General features: G+C 57.7%; 2 protein-coding genes across 2 annotated transcripts in view; one reads left to right on the top strand and one right to left on the bottom strand.

Moving 5' to 3' along the window:
- Window positions 1-1,077: 1,077 nt before the first annotated feature.
- LOC128278560 (PHD finger protein rhinoceros-like) lies at window positions 1,078-13,081 on the top strand. The gene is made up of 10 exons (XM_053017292.1): window positions 1,078-1,357; window positions 1,430-5,222; window positions 5,283-6,262; window positions 7,992-8,083; window positions 8,788-8,942; window positions 9,031-9,178; window positions 9,261-9,440; window positions 9,516-9,662; window positions 9,772-9,917; window positions 11,619-13,081. Exons 1-10 carry the CDS (start codon window positions 1,078-1,080, stop codon window positions 11,707-11,709), a joined length of 6,012 nt encoding a protein of 2,003 aa, XP_052873252.1. The 3' UTR covers window positions 11,710-13,081.
- A 1,020-nt stretch (window positions 13,082-14,101) lies between these two features.
- Window positions 14,102-15,255, bottom strand: part of LOC128278549 (uncharacterized) — a 61,958-nt gene continuing 60,804 nt past the window's right edge. The window contains exon 12 of the mRNA XM_053017281.1: window positions 14,102-15,241. Within this exon, the coding sequence (XP_052873241.1) occupies window positions 14,102-15,241 (1,140 nt within the window). The remainder of the gene's footprint in view (window positions 15,242-15,255) is intronic.

The raw sequence follows: 15,255 nt of genomic DNA, 5'->3' as shown, positions 1-15,255 counted from the left end.
GGACCTGAAGGACCACGCACGCACACACACACACACACACACACGGGCAGGCGGGGAACGGTGCGCCCGCGCGAGCGGCTGCTATTTTGGGGTCGATTCGCTCACGGTGCGCAAAATATGCGCAACCTTCCGCGTGAGAAAAGTCCCAGCATAGAGAGAGAGAGAGAGAGAGAGAGAGAGCGAGCGAGAGGGAGTGGGACTCCCAGCGGTGTGTGCATCCCTCCAATCCGCCGCTCCACACTCCCCTTTTTTCTTTACTCCACACACTCTCTCTCTTGTTGTCCCAATTATTATTTTTATTTTGCTTTTCTTGTTTTGCTTTTCTCACGTGCGTTTAGTCGGAGACTATTTTTTGACCGAAAGAGCGCGAGCGAGAGAGCAAAAGAGAGGAAGAGGGGGAGATGAGGGGGAGGGTTAGGGGACGACGGTGGGTCGGTCGTCGGCCGCCGAGATCCCGCTACGTGGACCGCGGCCGGACCGGGACTGCGCGGTGTTCAGTTTGCGAGTGTCCGCCGAAAGCGACGGTCCGGAGATCCTTTCGAGACTCCCCGAGAGACCCCCACTGCGCACCAATTCCACTCCACTCTGTGCGTGTGTGTGTTGGTGCGCGCGCGTGTGTGCGCGTGTACGTGCGTGCGTGATCTTCTTCGAGGCTCGAACGGCCGCCTCCGGAGGACTCCGTAGCCCCGCGGAGTGTCTCTCTCTTTCTTTCACCAACTTGTGAGTCCTGTGTTGGAAAGATCCGCCAGATCGTGTCTCGTGAGGGGCTTGAGGGGACCATACCCGGGCGCCCGCACTGGGGCGCGTCTCTGTGTGGGTGACTGACTGACGCGCGACATCGCCGCAAACGCGAACTACGCGAATTGGGCTCATCCTGTTGGCAGACTATCTTGTGGGGGGTAGGGAGGGGAGGGGGTTGATCCTCGTAAGGTGCCTGTGTGACTGTGTGTGTGTGTTAGTGTGTTTGACAAAGTTCAAAGTTCCCGAATGTGCGCGTCAGCCGACTGTTGAGGACGATTCCCCCCGATCGACGACTTGTTCCTGCTGCTGTTCCTGGTGACGTCACGTCAAGGAAAGATGCCACTGTACTCGGAGCTGTACCACAACTTCGTCGCCAACACGCCCATCATCCCGACGCCGATGGTGGTGTCACCGACCTACAGCCCGCCGACCTACGTTGGCGTGTCCCGGTCGTCCGCGTATCCGGGTGGCGTCGGTGGCGGACGGTCTGCGGTACCGTTCTCGCGTGGCTACGTCCCGAAGCTCACGCCCATCACGGAGACCCCGCTGAGCAGTCACCATCACCATCACCACCACCAGCACCATCACCACCGGATCGCTGCGTTCGGTCGCGTCAGTTCGCCCAGCTTTATCGGCGGCATCGGTGGCATCGGCGGCGGCGGCGGCGGCGCCGCCACCATCTCCACAGGCGGCATGGCCGGCGGGGGGCACAGCTCGCCCACCTACCAGAAGGCGCGGCGCATCATCAACACCGCCGACATCGATGTGTCCGCGTCGAAGTACGCACCGCGGATAGCCGCCGCCGCCGGGCGGCTCAAGGAGCCCCTGGCCTCTGGCGGTTCCAGCCCGACTCCGATCAACCAGCCGCCCGGTGGCGGCGGCAGTGGCGGCGGCGGCGGTAGCGAACACCAGCACCACCAGCACCAGGTGGTGCTACCGTCGCCACCGACCCCAGCCGCCGCCCCGGTGTCGAGCCGCGATCAAGAGCTAAGCGAGCGCAGCGAGCAGCGCCGCGCTCGCTCCACCATCAACCGCAACCGGACGGTCGTTCGGCTCAACACGATCCGAGCGCGGAGCCGCTCCCGTGGCTCCACCGACCGGGCGCGTTCTCCGGGCCGCTCTTTGGCCACCGAACCCTCGACATCGACGCCGCCGGCGGCGTCGTCGTCGTACGAAGAGCGGCTACTAGAGCGGCTACCCAGCACGAGCGGTGGCGGCTCCTCCTCCTCCTCGTCCTGGCGGGATAACTTCCGGGACGAACTGTCACTGAGACCGCGGCGCACCGAGCCTACGAAATCCCCCGGGGAGCTACTGCTCGAGAAGCACCTGATACGGGACGGGCCGCTGGACGGGGCGCCGCCGGGTGACGGCGGGCGGTCGGCGATCAACGCACGGGCCGTGCGGTCGCCAGTGATGAAGCGCCGGGCGTCGGTGCGGCGCAGGAGCGCCGCCAAAATACCGAGCTTCCACGAGATCTGCGCCGACATCAGCTCGGACAAGCTGGACGACGACCTGAACGCGGGCGAGCTGCGGCGCCGCGCCTCGCAGCTGATCGAGGACGAGCTGCTCCAGTTCCAGGAGGAGCTCAAGAAGGCGGCGGCCGCGGCCGCCGCTACTGAGGCGGCGGCGGCAGCGGCGGAAGAGACCACGGCACCTCCAGCGGCAGCCTGCAACGAGCCGCCGCCGCCGCCGCCCCAGTGCGCAGTGCCAGCCGTCGATGAGGTGAAGCGCAAGGTGAAAGTGGTGAAGCGCACCAAGACGAAGCCGCTCGTCCGGCCACCGGACGAGCCGGCCGAAGGAGAGGAGGCGGATGTGCAGGTGAGGAATGCGCCACCCAAGATTGTCACCACGGTCGAGTCGATCGAAGAGTGCACCGTGTTTCGGTTGCCGAAAACGAAGAAAAAACAGCCGCCGCCGGCGGCGGAAAACGACGCAGAGGTAGTGGTGGTGGCGACGGCGGCTGTCACCCGGGAGCCGCCGAAAGTCGGAGCCACGCCGAAGCCGAAGCAGCTGCTGTTGAAGCAAACCGCCACGCTGCACCCGCCAAAGCTGCTGCCGCCGCCGTTGATGCTGGAGACGGTGGCGGCTCAGCGGCCCGAGCGGGCCCAGCTGATGAATGGGCGGCTCGCCGATGAGCCCTCAACTGGGGGCGTAGCCGCCGAGGTACCCACTGTAGCCGTCGCCATCGCCATTCGCAAACAGACCACTGAGCGGCTGGATACAGCGAAAGCGGCGGCTAGTTCGCCGAGCATCACAGCCGCCCTAGCCGCTCCAGCCGCTCCAGGCGCTCCAACCGCCCCAGCGGCCCCACCAGCTCTAGCGGCCCCAACCACTACAGCTGCCCCAGCAGCTCTAGCCGCCCCAGCCGCCCCAGCGGCTACAGCCGTTACAGCCGCCCCAATCGCTCGAGCCCCCCCAGCTTCCCCAGCCACCCTAGCCACTACAGCCGTCCCAGCAGCTCTAGCCGCCCCAGCCGCCACAGCCGCCCCAGCCGCCACAGCCGCTCCAGCCGCCCCAGTCACTCGAGCCCCCCCAGCTTCCCCAACCACCGTAGCCGCCCCAGTCGCTCCAGCCGCCACCGCAAAAGCAATCGAAGTCCCGGGTCGGGTGAGCGAACCCACAGCAAAACCGTCCACAGCGGAGCCGCCAGCGAAGGTAGTGGTCCGGAAGAAGGGTCCGGTCGAGCAGCTCCCGAAGCCGCCGACGAAACCGGATGAAGTGGTCGACTTCTGGAGTACGATCGGGACGCGCGAAACCGTCTCGTTTGCACGGCGCAAGCAGCAGCTGGGCGGTAATACCAAACCATCGGTACTGCACGTCATCTTCAACGAGGACGAGGAGGCTGAAGGGCCGGGGACACCAGACGGGGCCTCTCCCACCGCCACCACGGCTCCACCGGTGGCCACCGTTAGTGTGACGCCGGCCGAGCCGCCAAGCGGCTCGCAGGCGAGCAAGTTCAAGGTCCGAACCGTGCCCGTGGCTGCCGCAGACCCGAAGCGGCCAGAACCGGAAGCGGCTGCTAAAGGCCCAGAGTCAACCCAAACGCAGCCGCCAACGGTGGCCCTTGAGAGCCGCCCGTGTGGAAGTGCGAAAACGCCGCTAGCCACCACCGCCGCAGCATCGGCATCAACACTTCCGGTGAGTCAGTTGGCGCTCGACACGAAGAAGCTGTCGCCGAAGGAGCTAATCAAGGCGGTTGCACCTACCATAGCGGCCGCCGCCGAAAAGAAGCTGACCGAGCGACAGCATCAATCGATGACGACAGCGAATACCATCACCACTAACAGCACCGCGACGAAGGCTGGCTCGGGCGTAGCTGCGGTTGCCGTTTCCGGCGTCGTCACCACCGACAACGACCCCGAGCCGACGCCGCCGGTAAAAAAGGCGGTGAAAAAGGTGGTCGCAAAGGTCGTGAAACCGAAAGCCGCGCAGTCCAAAGCCGAGCAACCGGAAGAGTCACAGCCGCCCAAAGAGCCTCCCAAAGAACAGCCCAAAGAGCCGCCCAAAGAGCCGCCCAAAGAGCAGCCCAAAGAGCTGTCCAAAGAGCTGTCCAAAGAGCCGCCGGCTGTCAAGCCGCCCAAGGAACCAGAGCCTACGGCAAAGCTCAAACAGCCGCCCAAGGAGCCAGAGTCGGTTGCAAAACTCAAACAGCCGCCCAAGGAGCCAGAGTCGGCGGCAAAGCTCAAACAGCCGCCCAAGGAGCCAGAGTCGGTTGCAAAGCTCAAACAGCCGCCCAAGGAGCCAGAGCCCACGGCAAAGCCCAAACAGCCGCCCAAGGAGCCAGAGTCGGCGGCAAAGCTCAAACAGCCGCCGAAGGAGCCAGAGCCCACGGCAAAGCCCAAACAGCCGCCCAAGGAGCCAGAGTCGGCGGCAAAGCTCAAACAGCCGCCAAAGGAGCCAGAGCCCATGGCAAAGCCCAAACAGCCGCCCAAAGAACCAGAATTGCCGGCAAAGCTAAAACAGCCACCCAATGAGCCAGAGCCGCTGGCAAAACTCAAACAGCCGCCCAAACCGCTTTCTATAGCACCACCAGCTAAGGCACCGGCACCGAAGACGGAGCTCCCACAGCACAACGCTACGCCGCCACCCGACGCTGACCCGCAGACGCTCGAGCGCATGAAGACCAAGCTGAATCGGATAACGCTCAATATGGGCGCCAAAAGCCTCGAGGCGGAGGTGAAGGAGTGCCAAAAGTGTCAGTCGGCGGCGGCGGCGGCGACGGCAATCGTCGTGCCCGAGGCCAGTGGCAGCGCGCTTCCGGGCGTTACGTCGTCCGCCGAGCAGCCGAGCGTCGGCCGCCCGATCATCGCTTATGTCGGCAAGCTGACAAAGAATAAATTCGGCACGCTAGACGACCTGAGCGACTTATCAGCCACGGGCGCTAGTGAACGCAACACATCGCCTTCGTCGTCGTCAGCGTCACCACAGCAGCAGCAGCAGCAGCAGCAGCAACAGCAACAGCAACAGAAGCTTCATCCATCGCACCGAACAACTGGCAACCAGAGCAACCCGGAGCCACCAGAGCCACCGGAGGGACACAGCAGCAAGCAGACAGCCGCAGCCACAGGCACGTACGTCGAACGGCAGACGTCGGACGGTTCGAGCCGCGGATCGGAAACATCGTTCTCGGGCGTAGAAGACGACTGGACGTCCTCGGCGGACTCGGACTCGGCGGCGGACATGGCGAACGATAAGCCGGAAAAGAAGAAGCCCTTCGACCCGACCAAACGGGTCAAGCTCAACTTCGACCAGATGCGCAAGTGCTACTCGAAGGAGGAAAAGTCCCCGATCGTGCTCGTGGCACGGCCCCGACCGCTCTGGAAGGTGAAGCGCCACGGGCACCGCCACAACCGGAAGGCGGACCTGACCAGCAGCAGCAGCAGCAGCGGCAGCCGCTCCGGTTCCGACGATGAATCCACGTCGGCCAGCACAGCTTCCAACACTACGACGACGACGACCACCACCACCACCACCACCACGACGGACCAGACTTCGTCGGAGGCTGCCTCGACGATGGAGGGCGCCACCTCGGACATCAACACCACCGATGACAGCAGCGTCAACTCGAGCACCGGCGGCAGCGGCAAGCAGCGGAGGCACCGGCCACATCATTCAAAGGCGAAAGCCGCCGCCGCCGGCACCGGCAAAGGTGCCGGTGCAGCCACGGCCGGTGCCGCCACGGCCGGCAACCGGAAGTCGGGTTCGGCGGACCCGTTCGGGGACATCTACGACACGCCGATGGTGATACCGCTGCACGCGGAACCGCGCTGCAGCAGCAGCCGGAGCCACGGCGGCCGCAGCGGCCACAAAAGCTCCGGCGGCTCGGCGCGCGACGAAAACAACAACAACAGCGGCGATCTGGGCGGTGGTGGCAGCGCCGGACCGGACCCGGACTACGACGACGAGCGGGGTCGGTCGATCGGCGGGGCGCCACATGAGGTGCGCAGCACCAGCACCAGCAGCCACGACTCCGGGTTCTACGGCGGAGGGACCGCTCCGATCAGTCCCAAGAAGGCGCTCGGTAAGTGTTCACCACAAGTTCACTTCAGCACTGCGGCGCGCGACCACGATCGAACGATGGGGAGGGAGGGCGGGGGGGTGCACACTCCCTGCCTCTCTGCTCTTTCCCCTGCTCACCATCTGTTTTTCTAGCAGCCGCGGCTATAGGCCTTACGGTAGTAGCCGCCGCCGCCGCCGCTCAGGTGTCATGCGGAAACAGAAATCGAACATCGGAAATCGAAAATAGCTTCACCCGGTGAGGGTGAGGCCGGTGAGGCCCCTCGGCACCGGCGGCGGTGGCGGCGGCGGTGGCGGTGGCGACGGCAGCTGTGACTGCTTCGGCTGGGCAGCTGATTTCACCGCCCTAAAAATAAAAGCGCACACCCGTGAGCGGTTCGCGTGTGTTTGTGTGTGTGTGTGTGTAGTTCATCGATCGATGGACGGTCACATAACCGCGGCTCGCGCGGCTCATAGCAGCTCTCTCTCGACACTTCCCTAAACAGCAACAACAGCAGCAGCAGCAGCAGCAGCAACAGTAGTCCTTTCGTTGCGCGCGCGCGCGCGTGCGACCCCCCCCTAATGTCAAGTTCAATGTCAACCCTTGGCTTGACGGCTTGGCCGGACTCGGCTCAACCTAGGGCCCGCGCGGGGGAGGCGGGGGAGGCGTGTTGCTCCAGCGACCCGACCCGAGCCAGATTGGACGCTTTGCCAACCATGCGTGTTCCAAGTCCGAGTGCTGCACCGACCGACCTGACCGACCGACCATTAAAATAATTTCTCCTCACTCGCTGGTGAGGTGCGGAGGGGCGGCGGCAGCGTCACTGGCCGCGGTTGTTGCAATTATTTATACGGTGGTACCGAACAACAAACAGCCGCCACCGCCGACGCCTCTAGTGTAAACAAACAGCGCATTTGAAAGACTTGGCCTAACTCAGGGGCGTACCTGATACCTGCTGGGCCAGCAACTGCTGGATCCCAACCCCCGCGGCAGTTTGCGTCAGGTTTTGAAGTCATCCCCCGCCCCCTTCCCCGCAGCGACTGTCAGTCAGTCGCCGCGGTCGGTCGGGCGAGGCAACTACTACTAATTAGTTGGGGCGATCTATTTCCAATTCCAACTTATTTATTCTTAGCGACCACGATTCTTAGTGGCGGAGATCTGTGGCAAACTTTCTCTCTCTCTCTCTCTCTCGTGCTCTCTCTCTCTCTCTCTCGCTGTAATGATGTCCATCTACTCTGCTCAGTGCTGTGACCAGGTCTCTTCCGGCTATCCTGGGCCGGAGTCACCTCACACGGTTGACAGGTCACCTGCAGAAGATCAAGCAACACATTTTGGAGCTTATATGTGGGTTCTCCATACGTTTTCTTTGCTTTGCGAGGTTCTTTCGCTGTTGAAGACCGTCCGACGGAAGTCTGACGTGTGCTTTTGTTTGGCAACAGTTGAGCCACAACAGACCAACGACGGGAAAAACCTGTTCGGCTTTGTCAGGAATGAACAGAGTGCGGGTTCGCTCAGCGTGGGCTCCAAGAACTCCAGAACTGCTGCTGGTTCACCAACTTCAGTCAGTCAGTCAGTCAACGAGTTGGTCAACGTCAACGAGTGCGTCAAACGAGACGAAGAAGGAGCAGCCTTTCGCAAGCCTCGCAAGCCACTCCGGGTCCAGGAACCGGGCCTCGGTGACTTACGCTACCACTCACTCATTACTCATCTATGTTCTCTTCTCCCCTCTCCCCGACCTGCACACTGCACACAGACTGTGACGTGAACTGTCACAAGAAGTGCGAACGGCTAGCGGCGAACCTGTGCGGCATCAATCAGAAGCTGATCGTTGAGGCACTGTTATCGGTGCGCCGAGGTACAGGTACAGAGACTCTCCCTCGACGCTCCTGCCGCTGGCTGGCTGACTGGCTGGTTGGCCTCCGGTTAGGTCCCGAGAATCCCGACTCATCCCACCGGACCGGACACACGGATCTGGGATTTCGGATCTGGGATATCTCGCCGTCCGTGGGTCCGTAAATGCAAAACGCGAAAAGCACCCCACGCGTTACCACGCATCCCCCGCCCCCGTGTGCGGGGGGGGAACCAAGCTGCCACCCCACCCTCCGCTAGTGCGCTACTCGCCACACTCGCCGGGAAAATATGGTGGCCAAATGTTATTTTCGAAAAGGTATTTGCGTTGTGCACGACATCGCCCCGACGGGTGCACCTGTTACACACAGAGAAACGGTGGCGGTACTGCTACGTACTGTACGTAGTCGCACAATCACAAACACACGCACACAGCGCTGTGCGAGATGCCCTCGGAAGTGTCTCGGACCGCCACGGACCCGGTCGGTCCGATATGGACGGAGCCGACGGAGCCCGCGCATTGAGCAACCTTGGCGTTGGCGCATCTTGGGCCTTTTTGGGTGTCATTGGAGAAATACTAGACACTCTAGGTCTAAAGCTTGAGAATCGGACTTTTTTCAAAGAAATCAAATGTTTACTACATTGAAATGAAAAATTCTATTTTATTTGTGTGTGTGTGTGTGTGTGGTACCAATCGCCAGAGTCATCTGTTCTTCGTCATGGAGTACCTGAACGGGGGTGATCTGATGTTTCACATCCAGCAGAGCGGCCGGTTTCCGGAGGCCCGGGCCCGGTTCTACGCCGCCGAGATCGTGTCCGGCCTGAAGTTCTTGCACCGCAAGGGGATCGTCTATCGGTGAGTGTGTGACGACGATGACGACGCCGACGCCGACGGTGGCCTCATGGCTTTTCGGTCTAACGGTCCCGTGTTCTGCACCCGCCAGTGACCTGAAGCTGGACAACGTGCTCCTGGACTACGACGGGCACGTGCGGATAGCGGACTTCGGCATGTGCAAGCTGGAGATCTACCTGGACAAGCTGGCGGACAGCTTCTGTGGTACACCAGACTACATGGCACCTGAAATCATTAAAGTAAGTGCATCAGTACTGCCACCACTGTCCGGTCCGGCCACTAACCGCACGGATCCTCCTTCGAGGAATCTTCTTAACGTAGGGCCAAAAATACAACCAAGCCGTCGACTGGTGGTCCTTCGGAGTGCTGGTCTACGAGATGCTCGTGGGGCAGTCACCGTTTAGCGGGTGCGACGAGGACGAGCTGTTCTGGTCGATCTGCAACGAAATTCCATGGTTTCCGCACTATCTCTCGAAGGAAGCGCTGCGGTTACTGCAGTCGGTAAGTCGACACTGGCCGATTACTAGCGATACCTGGCCGCGCCTCGGTAATTACCTGTCCCTTTCGCACGCACAGCTCCTGGAGAAGGATGCCTCGATCCGACTCGGCGTGCTGAACACGATGGACGAGGAGAGTGACATCAAGTACCACCCGTTTTTTAATAGTATTACCTGGGACAAGCTGGAGAGAAGATCCGTGGAGCCACCGTTCAAGCCGCAGGTGGTAAGTCGGCCCGCCGCCCGGCCGTGTTGGTCTACTCCTGTTACTCTCTCTCTCTCTCTCTCTCTCTCTCTCTCTCTCTCTCTTTCTCCCATTCTCTCTGTCTCCGCAGCGGCATCCACTCGATACTCAGTATTTCGACAAGCAGTTCACCCGTGAGCGCGCGCGACTGACGCCCATCGACCGGAACATACTGGCCTCGATGGATCAGGCCCAGTTCGAGGGCTTCACCTACACCAACCCTAACAATACGCTGACGTGAATATCCCAAAAAAAAACCAGAACCGAGAACCGAGCGGGCCATTTTAGCGATTTAACATTAATCTCCTAGTATATCTCTCTCTTTCTCTCTCGCGCGCGATAGTATTTAGTATTTGTAACATGTTTAATCATCATTCGCTCGCGAGTGGCGTGTGCGCTGCTTTTCGCCAACAACACACCCCGCGCCCCCGCCCAAACCCCCCAAACCCCCTTGCCACCAGCAACTCGCGAGCCACGCGAAGTCGGGCCCTGCGAATTGGAACTGGACTGGTGAAGGGAACCCAATTACTCCTGTCTATAACCAGAAGTTGGCGGACGCCGGACACCACAAGCTCGCAGTGTGGTGGACTTGCGTGCTATTTTTACTAGACACCGTGTGTGTGTTCGCGCCGCGTCCTAGCCGCGTCGCACTCGGTGTCTTACCTATTTTGCCCACTTCCGGTTTGTGCTGCTGGGTGTGCTTGTGCTTCTGGCGCGCCCGTGTGTATGTGTGTTACTGTGTGTATGCTACTTTGTATGCTCTGCTTTGCACAGCACCGCCTCCGTTTTCCCGCCCGTCGGCTCCACAGTGGGTCTCTTGCTTTCCCATGTTTTTGCCGTGTCCTTTTCCCGTTTTTGCCACTTTTTCACTGTTCACATTTCGCCCAACCTTTCATTCCTGTTGGTTCCATGTCTATTTCTCTCTCTCTCGCTTTATCCTTTATCCTCTGTCTCTCTCTCTCTTTCTCTCTGTCTCTGTCTCTATCTGTTACTGCGTTTCATCCTTTGTAAAGAAGAAAGAAAACCATTGTGTGTGATATGCAATGATATGCGTTGAGTTTCGCATTGTTTTGCGCTCTATGCGCTCTCTCTGTCTCTCTCTCTCTCTCTTACCTCTTACGCCCTCGTGGGTAGCCGGGCCGGGCAGGGTGTTTCCTCCCTTTCTGTTTTCGACTCTTGTCAGCAAGTCTTGTCTGGCCAGCAACAAGGAAAATCGACTTGGACAGGACAGGATCGAAAGTGCATAAAGGAGAAAACCCCCAACCCAGTGGTTTCGGTGGTAGTGCTTTTGAATAACGTTTTCCACGCGTTTTGCGATCATATCTTTTCATGTGCCCCCGCGTCCCCCAACACACATACACACGAACACACACACACACACACACACACACACAGTAACGGTGTTTGTCTAACATATCTCCGCCCGACGCGTGTCGAACTGTTCCGGAGGACACAAGTTAATGTTTTTTTTCTTCTTCTTCTTTGTTTATTTTTCTTCTCTCTCTCTCTCTCTCTCTCTCTTTCTTTTTCTCTTTCTTTCTCTTTCCCTCGCAATCCCTGATCCAACTGAACTACACACACACACACACACAATCAATCGACATGCCAATCGGTCTCCAACCCGACTACCCCGACTACACCACACACGCATGACATGTACTACCCAACGCCACTTCGCCACCATCCTATCCATCCATTCCGCTCCCTCTCTCCCGTCCCCTCCCTCTCCCCCCCACCCACCACCGTCCTTCCAAGCTTTCGTTACTCGATCGCGCTGGGCGCTTGAGATGTGAATGTCCATTGTCCATCTAATCCATACGACCAACACGTCGACCACTCCTCCGAACGCGACCCTTTTACGCGACTGTGCCGTGCCGAACCGTGTGCCGTGATGATCGGGTTTTGCGGACACAAATCCCCGGGCGTGGCGCGTTACAGGAAGTTGCGCGAGAAGCAGAAGAAGAAGACAAAGAAAATGTATTTCTGTCCGCAGTGTGGTGATATAAAGGTCACCTATAACATGTTTTGAACCCACCACACCGCGGGGAAGAAATACGTTGTTGGCAACAGGCACGTAGTAGACAGGAAGTAGAGGCAGTAGAAATGATGGAGCGGAACACCCCGATCCAATTGTCCGTCCGTCACAGAACACAGAAACACACACACAGGCAGAGAGAGAGAGAGAGGGGGAGAGCGTCCGGCAAGGCAAGGCAGCAGTTCCCGGAGGCCGCCAGCATCCGGAGTGCGGGCAGGACGTGGCAGTCATATTTGAGGGCACAAAAAGTGAAAGGAGCAATAGGCGGTGGACCCACCACCCCACAGGAGCCAACACAATTCGTGGTTCAGCATTTTACTGGCAGCAGCGCGCGAGCTTGTGGGTTGCATTCAGGTGTCAGGTGTTTTGTCAGCTTTCGGGCGGTGGGCTCTCGCTCGCCACCCCAATAATAAGCCACACACACACACACACACACACACACATACACACACTAGAATGGACTGATGATGAAGCCGTGTGTACTTTTGCATTGCACTCACGCGTTAGGAGTTGCCTGCAGAGTTGGATGGCCCATAAAAACATCAATTCTGAATTTTCCGCGTTAACTCTGCTAGTATTCACAGGCTACAGGCTTAATTGGCCCGTTCCTCTCCACAAACCCCCCCCCCCCCGCTGCAGCCATTCGCCCCACCTGGATTCGATTCCAATTGCACGCACGCCAATTGAACTGAACTTTGGTTTTTAGATTTCCCTGATCGCTTGATCGCTACTTGATCGATCCCTATGGTGCTATGCGCTATAATGTTGTCTATATCTGTGTGTGTGTATCCTTGTATATGTATACGTTTACATACACACACACACACACACACACACATAAATATATATATTTAAGTATACATGAACAAGAACAAACAATACACAATTAATAGTGGCCTTTGCTCACCGGCGGAAGCTTTCCAGCTGGTGTGATCTAGCGATTAAACCTTAGAGCAAGTAGTTGAGTTAAAAAACCAAAACACAACCAACAAAAAAAAAGGTTTCATACCTTCGAGTTACCGTACCCTACCCATGGATAACTCGGCGCTCGGTGGAGTGGCCGCCCCATTTCTGCGTGCGCGCGCGCGCGTGTGTAATAAGCTGTACAGAGATCACACAACTGGCACAACGCGACGTTTTGTGACGCAAAATTTTGACAAAGTTAACGGCGGTAGTAATGCCAGGAAACGGAATCGCAATTCTTAAGACCTGACACGTTATTTTTTTGGCACTACCCACACACACCTGATCAGCAAAAACACACAATTTTCAGCCGATCTGGGTTTTGATGGGCTCGGTGGCGTGCTACGCGATTAGAAGGCGCTGTGTTTCACTGGAACGGTTCAATATTGCATACATTTGTAAACGCCCGCTATGTATAACAAAATAAAAAAAATAAAAACAAACTCTATGATAGATATTTGACCACTGTGGGTTCTTGCTCCATCGATCATGTGCGCTGCTGTACCGACGCAACAAATGGTTTGGGTGCGAAAAACGTCATTTCGAATCCAGGACCATCGTGTGTGTCCTTGTCGTCAACGGTTGTGGTGGTTGTCTGGTTGGCGTAGAGGCAAGTAAATATTGAATTTGAAAGTTCATGTTGAGGTAAGATTATTAAAACGTTTCTATTGGACCCGTAAGCGGCCCCCGTTCGGCGTTGCATCCGGCGCCAATATTGCATATAATGTTCCTGGACGGCCGATTAAATCCTTGAGAGATAGAAACGAACGCGATACAGCGATTCTTCGACCGGGATCATCATTTGACATGCACGACTTGGAGTTATATCACACGGCATTTCTGCAAATCCCCAACAACTTGCATTACCTACAAGAATTCTATAATGACAAAACTTAAGCATCAAGGGTTATGACCAAACTTACCAATAGAACCGTTGATGATCCAAAAATAGAAGATTGATTGAAATGAAGATTCCAAAACTGTATAACATATTTGATCAGTTGCTTTGCGTTGGTGAGTTACGAAAGTGGGGTGAAAAGTTTAACATGTCGTCTCCATAGCACTGGTAAAAAATGAAAACAACGGCATTCTTATAGCGTATGCAATCGACACCAGTTATTTTTTTTTTCATCTTAGAAGCACGGACCGGGCCATATTTATCGAAAAGGGTATTTATTATCATTGTTGTAATGGTGACAGTGAACGGAATTGAGAGTTTTCTGGGGCGCAATTCATTGACGTTTGATTGGTGCACTGTAAGTGTCGATCAAGACCTTGGAGCCGCTCGGCGGTTATAGTGCCAGATAAGAAAAAGAAACGCATGCACGACAAATAAGCATTATCCTGGTGTAAAAGGTGTGTGAATTAATTAATATAATAAACCACAAGTTCGATAAGCAGCAAGTAGTAAACATTGCGACAACTAATCGACATTGTCTACCTCCGTGTCCGAGGACAAAGGATCTGTTCCCTCGATGGCGAAATCGGTAACCGAAATGCGAAGACCGGAACGCTGGCTCGAACACGGCTGAGGCGAGTGATGTGGACTGTCTGTCACAGCGCTACATAACTGATCGGGCTGCTCTTCCGAGTCGGAAATACCTTCCAGCCCAAATTCTTCGTCGTCCGAAACAGAGCTGCAACCGTCGATATCCACAGTTGCTTTGGTTCCGTCTTTGGCTACGAGCTGCTGAGGCTCCGATATACTGAACGGTTCCAGTATCCCCTCGCACTGGTCGCGCTCAGTGTCCTTATCATCCAAATCGGGGGATCGTCGTCGTTTCACGCTGTTACATTTAACGGGGCTACCAATGCCGCTTGAACTATCGTCTGAACTACTGTCGCTGCTATCGGACTGGGTGCTCCGATTTATTTGGTACTGCTTGGGTAGACGTCCCGCGTCGGGAGGAGCAAAAATGGCACTGGCCTTTTTGCACTTTTCGCTGCCACGGTTCGTTGTTGCTATGCCAGTTGTCGCCGGATCGTCGTAGGCTACGGCACTGCTATCCGATGCAGCTCGCGTTTGCCTTTCCACACCACCGGTCCCTACGTCCTTCTCGCTTCCCATCGTCCCACTCGTCGAACAGCCACGATCCCCGCCGGTCGATCGGTTCGGTTGAGGCACCTTCTGGCGCTTCAGACTCTGCGCGATCACACGCTTTTGGTGGTCCAGCTGCGGGAACAGATCTTTCGACTTCTCAAGCGCCTCCTGCGCGGCGTTCATTTCAGCTTGCTGGATGCTGTGACCATTCGCGCAGGCCAGTCGTGTGCCGCGAAAGTATACCGCCACCGAGTAGACGCGCGTGTTCGTTGGTCCGGTACACTCGATTACCTTGTACACCGGTATGTCCGGTTCGCCTCCATCCATCGTGCGCAGCGTGAGGCAGCACTGCTGCAACTTCGACTTCGGGTCGTTCCAGTCTTGGTTCATAATAAAGTCCTGCAGCCGCGGGAACAGACACACCTGACAGAATACTTCGCAGTGCTTCAGCCCGCGGTCAACGTACATCGCTCCCAGGAACGCTTCGAGCAGATCCGCCCGATCCTTCGTTTTCAGTTCCGCCTTCGGGTTCGAAT

The sequence above is a fragment of the Anopheles cruzii genome, chromosome X (assembly GCF_943734635.1).
Source record: "Anopheles cruzii chromosome X, idAnoCruzAS_RS32_06, whole genome shotgun sequence".
NCBI lineage: Eukaryota > Metazoa > Arthropoda > Insecta > Diptera > Culicidae > Anopheles > Anopheles cruzii.
This window is presented reverse-complemented; position numbering and strand designations above follow the sequence as displayed.

Bases quoted from the DNA above. Each gene is read 5' to 3' on its own strand.
- LOC128278560 (XM_053017292.1), top strand. From the start codon at position 1,078: ATGCCACTGTACTCGGAGCTGTACCACAACTTCGTCGCCAACACGCCC. The intron at 6,263-7,991 runs GTAAGTGTTCAC...CACTGCACACAG, and splicing joins CAGTCCCAAGAAGGCGCTCG to ACTGTGACGTGAACTGTCAC. The intron at 8,943-9,030 runs GTGAGTGTGTGA...TGCACCCGCCAG, and splicing joins CGCAAGGGGATCGTCTATCG to TGACCTGAAGCTGGACAACG.